Source organism: Tetrahymena thermophila (assembly GCF_000189635.1).
Source record: "Tetrahymena thermophila SB210 genomic scaffold scf_8254788, whole genome shotgun sequence".
Lineage (NCBI taxonomy): Eukaryota > Ciliophora > Oligohymenophorea > Hymenostomatida > Tetrahymenidae > Tetrahymena > Tetrahymena thermophila.
In genome coordinates this window covers 148,686-167,691 of record NW_002476544.1, presented here as the reverse complement: position 1 = coordinate 167,691, position 19,006 = coordinate 148,686, and the positions used below count along the sequence as shown (strand labels likewise).

The 19,006-nt window shown below is 24.9% G+C and overlaps 4 protein-coding genes across 4 annotated transcripts; 2 read left to right on the top strand and 2 right to left on the bottom strand. All coding sequences in view use genetic code 6, as the record gives it.

Moving 5' to 3' along the window:
• Positions 1 to 755: 755 nt before the first annotated feature.
• Positions 756 to 3,497, top strand: TTHERM_000259659 (hypothetical protein; the record flags this gene model as incomplete). The annotated part of the gene is made up of 1 exon (XM_012795887.1): positions 756 to 3,497. The coding sequence occupies one exon, from the start codon at positions 756 to 758 to the stop codon at positions 3,495 to 3,497; it is 2,742 nt and encodes a 913-aa protein (XP_012651341.1).
• A 2,136-nt stretch (positions 3,498 to 5,633) lies between these two features.
• Positions 5,634 to 5,840, bottom strand: TTHERM_00259640 (hypothetical protein; the record flags this gene model as incomplete). The annotated part of the gene is made up of 1 exon (XM_001009010.3): positions 5,634 to 5,840. One exon carries the CDS (start codon positions 5,838 to 5,840, stop codon positions 5,634 to 5,636), a length of 207 nt encoding a protein of 68 aa, XP_001009010.1.
• A 975-nt stretch (positions 5,841 to 6,815) lies between these two features.
• On the bottom strand, positions 6,816 to 7,022 carry TTHERM_00259630 (hypothetical protein; the record flags this gene model as incomplete). Its single annotated transcript, XM_001009009.3, has 1 exon — positions 6,816 to 7,022. One exon carries the CDS (start codon positions 7,020 to 7,022, stop codon positions 6,816 to 6,818), a length of 207 nt encoding a protein of 68 aa, XP_001009009.1.
• Positions 7,023 to 9,623: 2,601 nt separating this feature from the next.
• Positions 9,624 to 18,980, top strand: TTHERM_000259629 (hypothetical protein; the record flags this gene model as incomplete). The annotated part of the gene is made up of 12 exons (XM_012795886.1): positions 9,624 to 10,119; positions 10,308 to 10,675; positions 10,794 to 10,993; positions 11,455 to 12,090; positions 12,252 to 12,877; positions 12,988 to 13,433; positions 13,489 to 14,046; positions 14,466 to 14,612; positions 14,668 to 15,926; positions 16,084 to 17,611; positions 17,896 to 18,515; positions 18,566 to 18,980. The coding sequence occupies 12 exons, from the start codon at positions 9,624 to 9,626 to the stop codon at positions 18,978 to 18,980; spliced, it is 7,299 nt and encodes a 2,432-aa protein (XP_012651340.1).
• Between the last annotated feature and the right edge of the window lie 26 nt (positions 18,981 to 19,006).

The window sequence follows — 19,006 nt, the reverse complement described above, 5'->3', positions numbered from 1 at the left end:
ACCTTTTTTGGAATTTAAAGGTTTTGATGATATGGAATTGTCAAAATATAATTTCTCAATTCACTTTATACTTTTGAATAGAGCTTATTGTCAATTTTAAAAATCCAATAATAATTCTTAAATATAATACAGAATTAAAAAATATCATTGAAAATGAAAATATTTGATAAGCAATTTATTCGATAAAACAAATAAATATTTATAGATATGTTGTATATAATTATTGAATATTAAAATTAAACTTAATTTATAATAATATAATATTTGAAGATACTTGGATAATATATAAATGTGTTTGATTAAAATTAGTTGAAGTAAAATATTTTATAAACTTTTAATTTAATAAGATAAATAAATTAATTAATTTTATATTTTTTAGTAAACTGTCTCATTATATAAACATTTTAATAATTAATTTAAAATATAATTTTATGAAATTTTAATTTTATTATCATAAAACTATTAAATAATAAATTAATTTAATCTTATAAACTTGAAGTATAAATTTGAAGATATTTATTTAATTAATATTTAAATTTTTTTATTTCATCTTGAATTTAAAAATTAAAAAAAAAATTTTACTTTAATAAAAGATGAATATTTCCTATTAAATTATTAAATGCCAAAAATAATGAAATTTAAACTTAAATTTAGAAAAAAATTATGTGTAATAAAATAATTAGCTAAATTAAATAAATTTATTTAAACTTTAGTAATCAATTTGAATATTTTTTAATAATATTTAAGTTTAATTGATGTTAATTTAATTCAAAATAAAAATATTAATACTAGAGTAATAGTTTATATTATTAAAATAATTGCACTTGTAGTTGAGTTATTGGCTGCAAGATAGACATTTTAGCAAGTATTTTTTACATTACTTGATGTAGTTTTTATGTGAGCCTAATCACAGGCTTAACATGATGAGAGTGTCCAAGTATGGACCAAAGATGTACAATCAAAACATGCTGTTGTACTTGAATCATAAACGTAATTTAAGCAGCCTGGAACGTATGGGTATGAGCATGAACCTCCAACAGCTTAAGTACAGTCTACACATGTAGAAACTCCATCAAAAAAGAAATTAGAGCAATTAGAAACAGCAGAATTCACACAAAAACCATTGCTTGCTATTGAACAGTCTACACAAGTACTTATATTATCATATACAAATGCACTGCAGGAAGGCACATTTTTATTCAAACAATAAGGAGTCTGCAGCGTTGTTACTGAGTTTGTTGAAGGAGGAGTATAAACAATTGAGCAATCAACGCATAATCCACTAGTTTGATCATATCTAAAATTTTAGCATCCATCTACATTTGAATATACACACTGATTATTAACAGCATAAGAACAATTTATGCAGCTATTTGATCCATTATATATATAACCATTACATGTTTTACTCACATCGTTTTTATTTGAGCAAATGCCTGCTGTTTGTACTGAGCAATCAACACAAGTATTTTTAGTATTGTCAAATTAAAATGTTTGACAACCAGATACCTAAGAATACTTACAAGAAGCTGTTTGAATGTTAGCTGTTGAACAATTAACACAAGAATTACTCTTCGAATCATATTAGAATGAGCTGCATTCACTCAAGTTGTTATTAACGCAATTAAAATTCTAGAGCTATGAACAATTTACGCAGGTTTAGCTAGTAGAATCGTAGCTATAAGTACCACAAGCAGCAAGTGAGCCATATGTACAAACAGAGTTTGCAGCTACAGTACAGTCAACACAGCTATTTGTAGATTAATTGTACACAAAATTTTAGCAACCTCCAACTTTAGAATTAGAACACATATTGTTGCTGGATACTGAGCAATCTATGCAAGCACTGTATCCATTATATCTGTAATTAGCACAAGCAGCTAAATTAGTATACTAGCATGTTCTTGATGATATTTAAGCTACTTAGCAGCTTACACAGCTTTTAGAAGCTGGATTATAAACATAAGAAGAGCAATTAGGATACTGTGAATTTGAACAACTATATGAACCATCCGGATTTTATGTGGAAAGTGAACAATCGACACATATACTTCCATTAAATTAAAAGGTTGAACAAGCAGCAATAGAATTATTTACACACTATCCATTTGTTTAAAGAGAACAATTTACACATTAAGAAATTCCATCATATTAATAATTACTACAACTCTAAATAGTTTGTGAAAATATGCATGTCCCTTAATATTATAATGCACAATTTACACATTTTCCTGATTGGGAATCATAAGTAAAGCTTGCACATCCTGTAACACCTGAATTTTAACAGGAACCAGCATTTACAGCAGTGCAATCAACACAAGCTGAAGCAGCTGCTTTGTAAGCAAACATGGTACAACTTTTTTAGCTAGAATAAACACATTTCTGTTAAGCAACATTAGCTTAAGTGCAGTCAACGCAGATGCTTATTCCATCATAAATAAAAGTTGAGCAGCCTGAAACGCTTGCGTAGGTGCAAGAGCTAACACCATTTAAGGTGCTAACTAGGGAACAATTAACGCATTTAGAGTTAGCTGCACTGTATTTAAAACTTTGACAGCCTGCAACTGCTGAGTTTGTACAACTTGTACCAGTCGAAGCAGAACAATCAACACATTTACTTGTTGAAGGATTATACACAAATGATGCACAGGAAGATTCAGCAGCATTTAGGCATTTTTAAGTGCTGGTATTTGCATCAATACAGCTAACGCAGACTGACTATATGGATGAATAAAAATAAGATGAGCAACCGGAGGCAGAGGCATTAACGCAAGCAGAATTTGCAGCCAAAGAACAATCAACACACTTACCAGTTGAACTATTATAACGATAAAATGAACAAACAGCATAAACATTATTCACGCAACTACCAGCAGTGTATAATGTGCAATCTATGCAGCTACTAGTGGTTTTATCAAAAAGAAAGCTTGAGCAAGCAGGATAGCTGGAATTCATACAAGAATTTCCTGATGAACTCACCATAGAGCAATCAATACAAGTGTTAGAAGTAGAATCGTATTTAAAATTTGAGCAAGCACTTAATGCTGAATTAGTGCATGTAGTACCTGTTGCAAGTGAGCAATTTTTACAAGATGCTGTTGACGAGTTATACCTATAGGACTTTGCACAAGTAGGCACTGTTGCAGAATTAACACAAATTCCTGCACTTGCTATGGAACAATCCTTGCAAGAAAAGACTCCATCATAAAAAAAGTTCGAGCAGTTTGGAACAGAACTGTTGGAACATACAGTTCCACTTTGTGTTATTGATGTTAATGAGCAGTCTACACACGAATTAGAGGATGGAGAGTACTTATAGGATAAACATCCTGTTGATGTAGGATATTTGCAATTAGCTCCTACAGTTAGTGAGCAATTTTTACAGGTGGAAGATACTGTATCGTATTTAAAATCTTTGCAAATAGGGCTAATGTTATTTGGGCATGTTGTCCCTTGTGCTTACGAGCAATTTACGCATTAGTTTAAATCTGAGTTGAATACATATCCTGGACAGTCCTAAAAAGGAGGGGGTCCAGCTCCGCCAATAACGTATATACAAGAAGTCCCTTGAGCTGCAGAACAATTCACACAAGTAGAATAATTATTACTATATTAAATATTAGAACATAGCAGAATTCCACTGTTAACACAAGTTGTACCAGAAAGCTAAAAGCAATTAACGCAAGTTTAGCTGCTAGAATCATACATATAATTTGAGCAACCAGGTACTGAAGAGTTTGTGCAAGAGGCATTCGAAACTTAAGTACAATCAACACATTAATTAGCTGCACTAGAGTAAACAAAATACTAGCAAGCAGAGAAACCTGCATAAAAGCAACTAATTCCACTTGGAATCGAACAATTGATACAAAAACCACTTACTGCTGAGTATTTGTAATTAACACAGCCATTTACTTGTGAATTTACGCAAGTAGTTCCAACTGATTTACTACAATCTACACAAATATTTTAGGTTGCACTATATTAATAAGTTGAACAATTTATAACATTAATATTCTAGCAGCTCTGACCTTGAGGTATAGAGCAATCAACGCATTTTGAAATTCCATCATATACAAATGTGTAACAGCTTGCTGCTGCAGAATTAACGCAACTTCCATTTTTAGCCAAGCTACAGTCAATACATTTTGTCACACTGCTATCATAATGGTAATTATTACATCCTGAAACAGAACTTTAATATAAACAAGAGCTTCCTAATGGTTTACTGCAATTAACGCAACTCTGAGTTTGAAAATTATATGAGTATGTAATGCAAGTACCTTACTGAGTATTTATATTAGTACAAGTTGAGCTTTAAGAGTTTCCTTAGGCGCAATTAACGCAAGCTGAATTATCTGGGAGAATTTAATAATCTTAACAAACAGTAGCAGAAACATTTAAGCAAGAGCTACCGTTAACAGCTGTGCAGTCAACACACTAGCTTAAGGTAGGATTATAGGCAAAATTTACACAGCTAACATCTGAATTACAGCCACCATTGACTGGAATTGTACAATCAATAACTGCGGAAACTACATCGATTGAAGCAAAATAAATTAACCCAATAATCACAGAAAAAACTACATTTGATTATTGGTAATTAAAGACCATCTTTTACAATGTATTCTTTAAGCTAATTCAATTAAAAATGTAGACTAAAAAGCTTTTAATTATTTTATAATAGAATATGTAGATTCCTCCTAATTATTATAATGCTTTGCTAGTATTTTACAAATTTTGAAAATCTTTTAAAAATGTATGCTAAGATTTTAAATGTTTGAACTAATTAATTTATTCAGTTTTTAAAGTCTATTAATTAAAGAAGAGAGTTAATATTATTTAATTGATCATAAATAAGCTTAGAATTACAATAAAGAAAAAAACTCTAGATATTATTTATTATTAATTTGTTTCTTTTTTCCATTCAAGCACTATATTCAAATAGTATTAGAACTCAATTCATATAACATATTATTATTTTTTTTAATATATGATTTTTTAAAGATTTACAAATTCAATTTAAAAATTTACCTCAAATTTAATATTTCAGGTAAAAAATTAATATTTAACTAAATAATTATATTAGATTATCATATTATCTATATCGTTTAAAGTAACATCACAAAAATATTACTGCATAATATAAAAAAATAAATTTAAAAACCATAATAAAGATATTATAACAAAAGCTTCAACAAAATAAATAGAATTTGTAAAATACATTTTAAGCAAGCTAAAAAATGAATGTATCATTAATACATCAACCAAAAAGTAAGATAGAAATGGTGTTTTGTGATATTCAAAGCTTAACATATTAAATTTGTATCATTCTTAAAAACTAAAAATGAATGTGGTTTTTATGAAAAAAAATTTATTAAATTAAAAAGTTATTTTCTGGTAATTAAATAAATTTATTTTATATGAAAATATTAATTTTTTTTTTGTTAAGAATAAATGAATTATTATAAATAAATATATAATATGTTAGTTATACTTAATAATTATATTTATACATAACTCTTATTTTAAAATAATTTTTTATAAGTGAATTAGTTGGTTAAAAGTTATTTACATTTATCAATTTATTAATTTATTATCCTATTGAAAATATTTATAAAAGATCAATTTATTCATGCATATGCAGATCCCTTTAATAGCTTTTGAACCAATCTTTTATTTTGCTTAGTGTCTTCCTTTCTCTTTTCAAATTTACATTTGCCACCATCAAAGGAGTCATTGTTATTGTTAGATGTTTTATCAGCAATCTTGCGAGAAATACCGTTCTTTTCAGTTCTCTTTTTAGAAAAAGCCTTGGTGTTAGTAGTCTTACAATCCATTTGAAATTATTATTATTATTATTTATGTATTTCGTTGTTTGTTTGTTTTTTTTATGTTGGTTTTTATTTGTTTTTATTTTAATTAAATAATATTAATTCAATATAACTAATTGACTGATTTTAAATAATCTAAAAATTATTAATTAATTGATTAATCACTGGAAGAATTTGTTAAATAAGTAAAATAGATGATTAATTTTGTCAATATTAAATTAATTAAAGTATCTATCAAAGTAAAAGAATAATTTAATAATTATTCTTCTTTATCAATACTAAAGTGACTTACCTCTCTATTTCATATTTTTATAAATTTTCTTTTAATTGATATCTATTTTAAAAACTTAAGATAAATTCTTATAATATTTGCATCTATTTAGTTTCTAACACTAATTGAAGTTTATTTAAAACATTATAAATATTCTAAAAAGTTTGAATGAGTAAAAATGTATTTTAAAATAAAAAATTTTTATTATAACTTTATTTTTAAATTAAAAAAATTGATTTTCCTATTTTATTTAAAGGAAAAACAAATTTTTTTATTTGTTTAATAAATAAGAATTATTTTAAAATTTATGATTGAAATGATAAAAATTAAAAAAATTTTTTAATTTATTTATTTGATTGTTATTTTAGTTTTTTATTTCTATATAAATTTATGCATTCATATATAGCTCTTTTAGCAATCTATTGGTAAAACTGTTAGCATTTAATATTTTATGATAATAAAATTTTTTTTAATTTTAGATTATATTATTTGTAATAAATATTTGAACATAGAAAATAATTATTTTTGTAAATATTTTATAAAATTAAATTTAGAAATATACTATATAAATTATATATTTAGTTTAGATATACATTCATAGTAAATTTTAATTTATTTATTTATTTTATTATAGTAGTGAATTTATTTTTGAAAATTGAGATTTTTATTCAAGCAATAAATAATTCAATCGCTGTTTCATTTATTTTGTATCAAGCATAAATGTTCCCCTTCATAACCTTTTCAGCAACTTTTTTATTTTGTCTAGTGTCTTCTTTTCTTTTATTGAAGCTAGAGCTGTTATAGTTGCTCACATCTTTATCTTTTGGGGTTGATTTATCTTGTAGCTTACGAGATGTGCCGTTTTTTTCAGATCTTTTATTAGAGTAAGATTTTGTGTTGCTTTATTTTTGATCCATTTTGTTAACTATAATATACTATTAGTTAGAGATTAGTTTTATTTTATTGATTTTTTTATTAGTTTTAATTAAATTATATTTATTATATTCTTTATTGTTTGTTAATCAATATTTTTAAAATGAGTTTTAAATAGAAGAATTTATTATTAAAGTAGATACAAAGATAAGAATTTTTTATTAAGAAAGATAAGAATTTATCATTAAAGTAGATACAAAGACAAAAATTTGTTATTTTAAAGATAAGAATTTATTATTTGCAATATTCAAAAATTAAAGAGTCTACTTATAAATTGAATCTTAAATTAATTTTTCTTCTATTTTTTATTATTTATTTTTCTTCTTTTTCATCAGTTTCAATTCAAGTATTAAACACTTTTACAGATAATAAACGACATATTTGTTCATTTATTCGTCAAGTAATATAAGTTGGTTATATAGAAAAAATAGTAATGTAAAATTAATTTTTATCTATTCTAAATTAAATTAAGACTTTATTCTCTTTAAATAAAGTATTTTTTAACATGCATTGCTTACAAATAACTAACGCATTCAAGTTTTTTACATATATATAATAGTAAATAAATTTAAAAGTACTGTTATTATTTAAAGCCATTAACCTTGAGATTAATTCATTTTTAGTTCTCCAATTTTATAAATTTACTTACATATAATAACTCTTTTAGATGCATCAAAGAAAAATCTTTTATATTTTTAATCTTGATAATTATGATATGAAATATATCTTCAAAATATATCCAATAGTTTTACTTACAAATAATAACTCATTTAGATGTATGTAAAGAAAAATCTTTTGTATTTTAAATCTTCATAATTATGATCTCAAATCTACTTTCAAAATACTTTCTTACTCATTAAAAAATTCATCATTCATAATTTTCCTATCGTGCTTTGAGAATTTAATTTTAAAAATTTTTATATAAAGGTTTTTTGACAATCATAGTAAATTAGACCATACCCGAAAAGCTCAAAAATACCCTTAAAAAACCCAAAATTTTTGAAAAATCTGATCAGGAGGTATTAATTAGGGAGAAACCACATTACTTATTTTTATTAATAATATATAAAATCTTGTGCTTATAAAAATAGCATTATTTAAAATAATATAAAATCATTTAATTTTAAAATTTTGATTAAAATCAAAAAATAATTGTTAGTAAACTAGAATATTTTTATTTTTTATTTGTATGAATTTAATTACTCACAAAATTAATAATTAAATGTAAATATTGATCATCAATTATGCATGAGATAAATTACAAACTTAGTTCATTATTTATTTTATATATTTTATTTATTTTTGAATGAATGTTTACTATTATTAATTTTCACTATTCACTTTAGTTCTTCTTCAAAAAATATAATTTTTGCTCATTTATTATTATATAATTAATTAGTAATATTTATTTATCTTACAAAATAAAATAGCATTTATTAAATTTAAAAATTAAAATAAGAATATTTTTAAAATAAGATATAATTTTTGTTTAAAAATAAATTAATAAAATAACCAATCAATAAATCTTCATTTTAAATTGATAAGATGCAGTCAATTTATTCTAAGAATATTATTATTATAAATAAGTTTAAATCTTTTTTTTTTTGTCAATTACTCAAAAAAAAGTAATAAATTAGACCGTAAAGTAATAAGGAGTTTAATTTGTGAATTTAAATAAAAATAAGTTTTTTCTTTTATTTGAATTATTATATTTAAAATCTTTAAATTTAAAATTAAATACTTACAATTAATATATTTAATACTTCAAAATAAACTTAGTTTTATCAATTTTGAGCTCATAAATGATTAAAAGTTTATAAAAAAATTAAAAAATTTATAATATTCTTTTAACTTTTATTCAATTTTTACTCTTCATTTTGATATATTTTTAAATCAATTTTCAATATAGCTTTTTATCTATTAAAATTGATTTTTTATATAAAATAAAACCTGTGTGTACTTAGATTAGTATAAAAGCTAGTTATTCTTGATAATAATATATAATTTATAAGAAAAATGAATGATTATTAAAATATTAAGATTAAATACAAGTGTAAAAAATCCCAGAAAATAAGTAATATGATTTATATAAATAAATTAATGGTGATTAACAAATTAATAAATAAATAAAGGAAATGATACAAATAATTTTGATAAAGTTATAAGAATTATGAAATAATAAATTTGTGGAGTGAATCAAATATTGAAGAATGAGAGGTAAGAAATAAAAAGTGTGAGTATAACTTTTAATAAAAATGGATTAAATATTTTATGCATTTAAGATATTTTCATAAGAAAATTTGGTATTTAAATTAAATGTAATTATATTAATTAATAGCGAATAATTAACAATTAATTAACAAAGAAGTCTTCAATAATAGATCACTTAGTATATATTTAATTATTTTATAAATTATTAATTAGCTAAATAAACAAGTAAAATAGTTCATTCAATATTTATAAATAGTTACGACCAATCCAAATAATCATTTTTCAACTAAATTGTCTTTTTTACAAGTATCACAGCTAGGATAATCCACTTCAAATAAAATATTTAACATATAGGATTTAGATCTATTTCTAATATGAAATTACTTTAAGCTATATTATGGTTAGGATTAATTTTAAAGCTAATTGAATGTTCAATTAAACCATTTGGATCTATTCCATTAAAAGCATATTCTTCAAATTAAAAAGAGATAACTTACTTTCTATTCTCTTTTTTCAATGAAATTTCAATTAATAGCAATGCATTTGTTCAGATAATATTTCCACATGAATACAAAGCCTATTTTTTTGAAAGCAATTTGGAGTGTTCTATGCTTCAAAACGTAAAAAGCATTTTGCCAACATAATTGCAAAATGGTTCTTTCAGATAGTTGCCATGTGAGTTTAACTCAGATGGAGTCATTCTTATCTAGGCAGGATAAATTATAAGCGGGATTAATCAAGTAGTTGTTGGTCAAATTCGCAATCCATCTTTACCTTAGACAAGTGAATTCGGTATCAGAACATACTACAACGATGTTATGGTAGAACAAAACGATGCTTTTAGTACTCTTAGTTTAGCTCCACCTCCTTGTAATTAATATATATTATAATATTGAGATATTTATTAATTTTTGAATTTCTGTAATATCTTTTTTGAATTCATTTAAGAGTAACAAAAAAGAAACTAGGAACGAAGTAAAATGATAATTAAGCATATAAACTAGATAAAAAAACCCATTTATTTTTATCTCAACTTTATATAAATATTTATAAAAAAGTACAAATTTAAAATCCCGAAGTGTACAGAGTAAGCAATTCAAGGATAAATGAAGGAAGTACCTGGTAGTTTGATTTTTAAACAATCTAGAGTTATAATATTGGAAACACTTTTCGTTTTACTTTTCCTGATGGTTTTTAATCTTAAAAAGTACTCTGCAATGTTGATAACTTGTACGGCTAAGATCCGATAGTAGAAATATATCACAACAAAAGAATCATCTCCTGTAAAAATCTTTAAAAAAATATAGTTTCAGGAGCATTAAATTCTGTGAAATTAATTAACATGGTTAATCCTTATTACAGTGGGTTCATGCAAGGATTCACTGTAGAAGTCTTATAAGGAAATTCTACAATTGTTTTAGAAAAAGTAATAAATTATTTTAAACAAATAAAGATGTATTAGTAAAATAAATTCTTTTAATAATTAATACTCAAATTTATTTTAGAAGTGTAAATACATATAATATTCTACTTAATAAATATAGGCATATTTTCCAGGAAATATAGAAATCCACCCTGGTATATTAAATATCACCTATCAAGGAAATGATAATTTTAAGCTTTCTAATACAACCTATGCCTTTTTTATAAATCTTGTTAACCCTGTTGATTCCTCAGGCAAACTTTATATTAACTTCACTAAAGATTGGTTTCTCTTTTCTCCTAACTGCACAATTATATCAGGGTAAAAATAATTTTTACTTCAATAAAATTTATTATTAAGGTAGATTCTATTGGCAATTTAAAAGTAAAATTAAATCAAGGTTTAAGAAGTTAAATGATAATTTACTATAAATGAGTAATAAAACTTAATTTATGTAAATTTATAAATATAATTAGCTTGCTACTTTTTAATGATATAATACCTTTTAAATAAAAGCTTCATATCATTCAAAGAATTAACAAATCAATTTAATTATAAAATTTTAATTATTTAGTTATTCTTAGGATAAAAATTGATACTGAGCTTAAAAAAAATATATTTTAGAATTTTAGGATTTAATTTACATTTTTTCTACAAAATTGCTAATTTTTTTATTTAAAATATCTAACAAATCAATCTAAAATAATAACTATTCTTATTTTAAAAGTTCAAATATTATTTATTATATTTAATATATTTCAAATTATATTCTAAAAACAAAGATTTAAATTGAAAACTTTCTAAAATTCTCCAGATCCATAAATCAGATGCATGCTATTACCTTAACAAAATTCTTATTTGATTGAAAATTTTTAGAGCATTGATAATGACAGTAGATTGGTTATTACAATATTTTTATAATCTCCGCCTTGGTAAAACTAATACCCAGTAACTATAGGTACTTATAACACTGTGAAAAATGCTTTTATAGATTTAGGAATAGTTAATATAAATATAAATGCTACTTATGGTTCTACAAGAGTGTTTGCAGCTCATCCCATGCAAATTCCTATTAGATTAAGCTCATGCTAATCTGGGCCTTTAGAAATTACTTTGTTTTTAAAGAACCCTCTTCCTTAAACTAATGTAGGTACAGTTGGTAAAATTATTATAGAGGTTTTCCCTTAGTTACCAGCTCCTCCACCATAAAATGGTATATTTACCTGCTATTTCTTTGCCACTATTCCTTCGTCTAAGTGTACTTACGATACTGCATCAAAGGCAGATAGGACTATTATAACTGTATATACTCCTCTTGATTAAGGGTTCCATGAAAGCGAAATCCCAATAACAATTACAACTGTTGGCCCTTCTCCTGGCTATGATGCTGGAATATAATTACCCAAGCTAGTTTAGAGGTAAAATTAATAGTGTTTTTTTTTTTAAATAAAAATTCTAAAAAAGGAAGAGTTTAAAACTCAGAAAATGAAAATCAAAAGTTTAAAAAAGAATAAATTTTAAAATTATAAATTTTCTTCCATTTAAATATGTTTGTAAAATATAATTAATATTAATAAAGGTATTTGTTTTTTATCACGTTTTGGGATTGTGAATGCTAATTACCTTTAAATGTCCCTAAAGAAGTATACTTTACAGAATTTGTCCCATATGCATTTAATATTCCATCAAATAGTATTTAAGCAACAAACTTAGTGACAAATTAAAATGAATTTACTTATTTAACATTCAAGTATACTCACCCAAACTATAATGGAGTGTGTACAGCTCCTTCTGGATTTGATTTATATGAAACACAGAGGAATTATATATATAAAATTGATTTTGTAAACTATAATTAGTAGGCTTGGTAGAGTTATGCAGGGTATTCACAAAAATAGATTATATAAAATTACCCTTGTTATGTTTATGGTACACAAATTGATCCTACTGATAAAATTACCTGTGACCTACATTGTGATTAAACATATTCTTATTTAACTATATAGGGTTTTAAAACATCCAAAGTGACTGTTGGATCTACTATTAATATAGAAATACCTCGTATAGGTATTGTAGATTAAGCAGGTGTATAAGTTTATTATTAATTTAGTTTAAATGAAGAAACTCCTGGTATGTTGGGACAATATGTTTAAATTTATAAATACTAAGGTTTACTATTCACTACAACTTCATACCCCACATAAAGTAATTTAAAATACTTCTATTATTGATTGAAATTTCTTAAATTTTTATTGATAAATAAAAAACTGTTTTCGCATTTTTATTAAATTTACTATTTATTATTTCAAAAATAGACACCTATCCTACTATTCCTCAAATTATTTTGAGTAACTAATTTGTAAATTAAGCTTCTTAGCATGAATATAATTTTTAGATATCTTCATCTGCTCAATTCATAATATATGAACTACTATAAGTACCATAAATATTTCCTAATCTAGCCTTTAAAGTATTTACTTGTGGACCTGGTGCAAGCTAGTGTATAACATATCCCTCACCAGTAAATTGGATTGTTTTTACTCCAAGCACAGCTCAAACTGCTACAGCATAAACGATAATAAATTCTGGGGATATTTTTCATAATCCACCTTATTCAGGAAGTTTTACTTATCATGCTCGAATAATATCTTCAAATATTGTTACTCAAACAAATACACTTTTATTTTAAGTTATCCCAGGAGTTTTTAATCCAGCAGTTATCTAATTAGATGCATCTGAAGATCCTAACTAAATTTTCAAAGTAAAAATTAAACAAAGTTTAAAATATTTATAATTTATTTTAATTAAAAACTAAGCTTCTTGAACACAAATTTGTGATTTAAATAACAACATAAAACCTTGTTTAGTAAGACGGAGGTTTGATTTTAACTGTTCATAATTGCTAATTATCTTAATCTTAATATTTTTATCTCGAAATAAATGGCATTAATTAACTTAACATAGATGGTGTACTATATAGCAAAATTGGCTAAAATTAATTATAAATTTATAACTTAGACTAATTTATTGCGAATACTTAAGTCAAGATTATTTTATATTTATTAATGCCAAGTACAAGTACTGCGAATATTTCGGTTGATGTAACGACATATTGGAACAGAAACTTTTAAAATAAAGTAGATGAAATCATAGGTTTACAAATTTCTTCACCATTGACATTAAGAGATATAGCAATGCAAGATTTCCAAGTAGTTTAGCCTGTTGAAATCAACTAAACTCCTGGTGTCAACTATGTAGGGCCATTCTTCACAAATTTTATACCTTAAAATCCTAACCCTCTATACATAAGATGTACATGGTAAGTAGACTTTACAACACCTGGTGTTCCAGGCTAAGACCCCCTGATCTGTTAGGTATTTAAATTTAAAAACATTTAAATTAACAATTTCTTATTTTTTAATGCTAATAATTTTATATTAAACATAAGCATCTATTAAATACTATTAAAGTTATTTTCCTTAAAATTTATTATTTTAATATCTGATATTAATAATATTTTTACAATTGAGTTTGCTAATACATGTATATATCTTCTTTCTCTAATATACTCTAAATCTTATTTAACAAGAAAAAGTAATACAAATAAATAATAGCTAAATAAGCTATTCATTACATATTTAGAAGTTAAAAAAAGAGATATATTTATGTTTTTTTTTACAAATATTAATTTACAATTTTATTTCATAAATATCTAATGTAAATTAAAGAAAATCACAAATAAAAATAATAAAATTTTTTTTCTAAAATTACAACGATTTTTTAAATATTAAAGGTAGCTGGGAATGTAGTACCTTGTTATTATTAGTCTTCAAGTCCTCTTTGCATTATACTTGATACTTCTTCAATATCTATCTCAAATGCTTCTACCTCTCAAATTTCAGTAAGCACTTAGTATGTTGCACCTTAAAATGGATTAAAGGTATTCAATTTATAAAAATTTATTAATACTATTTAGCTTGATTAAAAATAAATAGTTTCCATCATAAGGTGGTTGGTATGAATACGATATAGAAGTCTTAAACTCTTCTAAGAATCCCATAGAAAAATACTCCTAATTTATATTCATCACTCCGAAGCTTATGAATTACTTAAAAACTGAATCAGCTATATCTTAATAAGGAGCTTAAAATATAATAAGTTTCTATTTTTCAAATACAGATCCAATCCCTTAATATTCAAATGGTGGTTTAATTCAATTATAATTTCCAACTGTTTCAGCTGATGGCAGTACTAGCATTTTTGATAGCTCTTTAGGCATAGTTAACGGTGTTACGGGAACTCCTGTTGGCTGCTGGTTTAGTGCCTCTATTCCTGGAAATAATTTATCTTGTTCTTTAATTAAATCATAAACAACTGGTAGACCTGCTTTTATCGAAATACATAATTTTGATTAAATTCCAGCAAACACAGATATGATTATCAGAGTAGCAGGTATAAAAAATCCAACAAATTAAGTATCGTTGGTAACATTAACAGTCACTATTTTATAGAGAAACATAGCTTTAGGAACATATTATTATATAAATTAAATGCAAGATAACTTAGCTCTAAATATTCCAGCAGCTGGAGGTACAACTCCCTCAGAGCTTATGCAAATTAATGTTGCTTTTCCAAGCTAAAATCCTTAATTTTCTCATCCTTTGTAGAGTAATGCTAATTTGAATGTAGGAGATTACTTCGTTACTGTCCTACCTTAGCCATTTTTATAAATCTCAACAAACAAAGGAGTTTTACCTTCATGTGATTAAGCTACTTACTAATATTGTATAGCTTTTTCACAAATAAATTGGATTGTTCTAAAATTAAAAGTATAAATAGCTTCAAATACAATTAAAAATACTCTAGAAGACATACTTTAGCTTCCACAGTTTGTTCCAAATTCATAAATTACTTTCCCTACTTAAATTTGGAGTAATAATTAATATAATACATTCTTGACAAATGTCATTAGTCCCTCTACATTTGATGGAGTAGTCACACCCATAATAACATCCGCTGTTAAATGTGCAGGAAATCCAAATAAATGCTTAAAAAATAAATTAAGAGTAGAAGTACTCATTTCATTCACTAATCCGAAACCAATCCCACTTAATGGGGCCATTCTAATTATGTTTCCTCCTGAAATTCCAAATATATATGCCCAATGTAGGAGTTCTACTGCTAATGGTTCATAGCTTTACTCAGTTGCTGGCAATAATGCTGGAGAAATAGGATGTGAGGTTTAAAACACAAGGTAAAAACATAAATATCATTATTAATATTCAATATATTTTTTAATCATTATTAAATCAAAAAAATTATGAAAAATTATTTTTGATCCATTTCAATTTCTTACATTTAAACATTTTTTAATCAATCTTATTTTATTAAAAAATTATTTAATTATTAAGAAATTGGGTAATTAATGGATTCTAATTGACTCCTGCTGGTTCTAATATTGCTATTTATGGATATATAGATATGCCAACTTCAGGTGGGTAAACTTAAAATGTATAGATATTTGTTTACTAAAACTATGATAACATCAACTAATTTAATAATGGGTTCAAAATTATGAGAACAACGACTGCTGGATTATTTACTGTTATCAATTAAAACCCACTAAATTTATCAGAAAATACTTCTATTTATAAAATTGATAGTCCTATAAAGTAAGGATATGTAGGTCCTTTTGTAATCTAGTTGAATTTTAATGCTCCTTCAGGAATTTTTAATTTATATTTTGCCTTATAAGATTATGTTAATAATAATGATTCTGTTGGATTTGGAATAACTGCATCTGTTAACAAATACAAATGTGCATTTTATACAGAACAGCCAAAACCAGAAACTCTAAGTAATTACATGAATTGCAATGTTAAATCAATAAGTCTCACATCAAGTTTTGTAGTAGTTCAAATCGAGCCTTTAAATCCTAGTTAGCTAGCTAGTGGCACAACTTACACATTTGAATTAACTTCACAAAAAGGAGATGGCTCTGTAGAAGGTATTGAGTGGCCAACAAAAAGTGGAGTTTACTAAATAGTAATTGAAAATGCAAATATCAATTTAAAGTAAAGTATTTATGCAGATGTAATTCAAGATAAATTTACGAATGCTGACATACAGGGATATGTTACTTTGCAAGGTGAGCCTAATATTATAGATGTTTCTTTAACTCCTAGCATCTAAATAATATCTAGTAACTTATTAGTTTTAGAAATAGGATCCGTAAGTAGTGATGGCACTACTTAATTATTCTCAGCTAATCCAGGTAACTTATCAGACTATTCATAAGTAGTAATTGATATAATTCCTACAACTAATAATCCTTTGAATTTTGAATGTAGATTCTCAAAAGGAAATACAGATACAACTCTCAGTGGAGGAGTAAGCATTAAAATTTTATGCAGTAAATTTACTAGAAGTGTTGCAGCTGGAGAAGTCTTAAGATTTGTATTTTAATTACAAAATCCAACTTTCATAGCCACTCCTTAATAAATTGTTGTACCTTTAAATATTTACACTTTTGATGTTCAATCTAATAGAAAATTGAACCACATTCTGATTGAAAACAGTAGTTTATTTGTTACATCGTTCAATCCATCTTCTGATATATTATCATCTTCAGCTCCATTCACTCCCAGTTCCTCAAGTCTTGCTGTTACTAATTCAAATCTTGCATTTTAGAGTGGAAATTCCTTACCAATAGGTCCTAGAGATACTTATATTCTTCGCTTTTAATTTGCCTTTGTTGGAACAACAAGCATAAATCTTAATACACTCTAGTAAAATGGATCAAATGTAGGTTAAGTTATACTTCTTTAAAATTTACAAACCTTATTGCTTAACCCCTCTAACGGATTTACTTTAAGTAGTACAAGTGTAGCTTCTATTATGGGATGTTGGAACACTCCTTAATATCTTCTAGCAACATAAGTAATATTTTTACTTTTATAAATTTATTTATATAAAGAGGTATTGAAAATAAAATTTAAGTTTTAAAATTATATTTTTTTAAATTTCAATTTTTTGAACATTTTTTTTTCTAAAAAACAAAAAATATTTTAGAGTCATACAAAATTAAAAAACATAATAAATATTTCAATTAAATTTTAAGAATTACTTTATTTATTAACATTTTTTTTGTTAAAATGAAAACCTCTTCTAAAAATTTTAATAAATAATTTTCCTTAATTAAAAATATTAAATAAATTATAAAGGTTACTGGATATGCATATTATAGATAATAAAGGAGAACTGAAAAAGTAATATATACCTCATATTATGGAGATGGAAGCGGTACACCAACACCATCTTCAGGAATAAGTTTAACTATGAGTCTAGTAAATGGAGTTAATTTAGCAGGTTAAAAAGAAGATTACATAATAAGTGTTACAGCTCCATAATTCAAATCAACCAAGAAGTTAATGATAAAATACCCAACAGGAATCTTTGGGATAAACTCTTTTGACTGTAGGATGTCTCCTGGTTCGTAAATTGAAATCAGTCGCTGTTACATGAATTAAATTGGTACTGATATAGCTATTTGGGTAGATATAACAAATAATTCACAACACCTAAATACTCCATAAAAACTTGTAATATAAACAACAAATCTGGCTATGGTTAATCCTTAAAATGCTAATATTGATGTAAATATGAATACCTTCTTTCTTAAATTCTTTTCTTGGACTGGAAGCACTGAACCAACAGGGTTAGATACTTCTTTAACATTAAATAATTATGTCATATAATCAGGAACAGATTCTTCTGGAACTTCTTTTTCATTTATTACTAATACAGTTCCAGATCATCCTGTCTTAGATTTCAAGCATTTTAGGTATGTTTTATTTTCTATTATAAATTTAATATTTTAATTTATGATTTTAGATATATAGATGACTTTTATCTGACTGATGGAACTTTAACAAGAGCTTTGATTCAATTTGAATTTAAAATACCATCTGCTCTGTCTGCAACACCAAATAATATGCTTAATATTGTATATCCATAATATATTACTATCGACCCATTGATTACTTAAACTTCAGACACTCTTAGAAATACTCTTAGATGTATGATCAATAACAACTACAGAAAATGCACTATTAACCAATTAACTCGCACTATATCTATCTAATTTACTTATAGTCTTTCAGTAAATTAAGTTATTTTTGTCTCCGTTGGTGTCATTGATCCATTTAACTATCCTTAAAAATATGGTAATTTTTTACAAAATTTACTTTGTTATGAATCTGAAATTTTTATAAATATTAAACTAAATAGGGTTTGGTTGGAATACTGACTATACTTATGGCTAATTTTTAATAA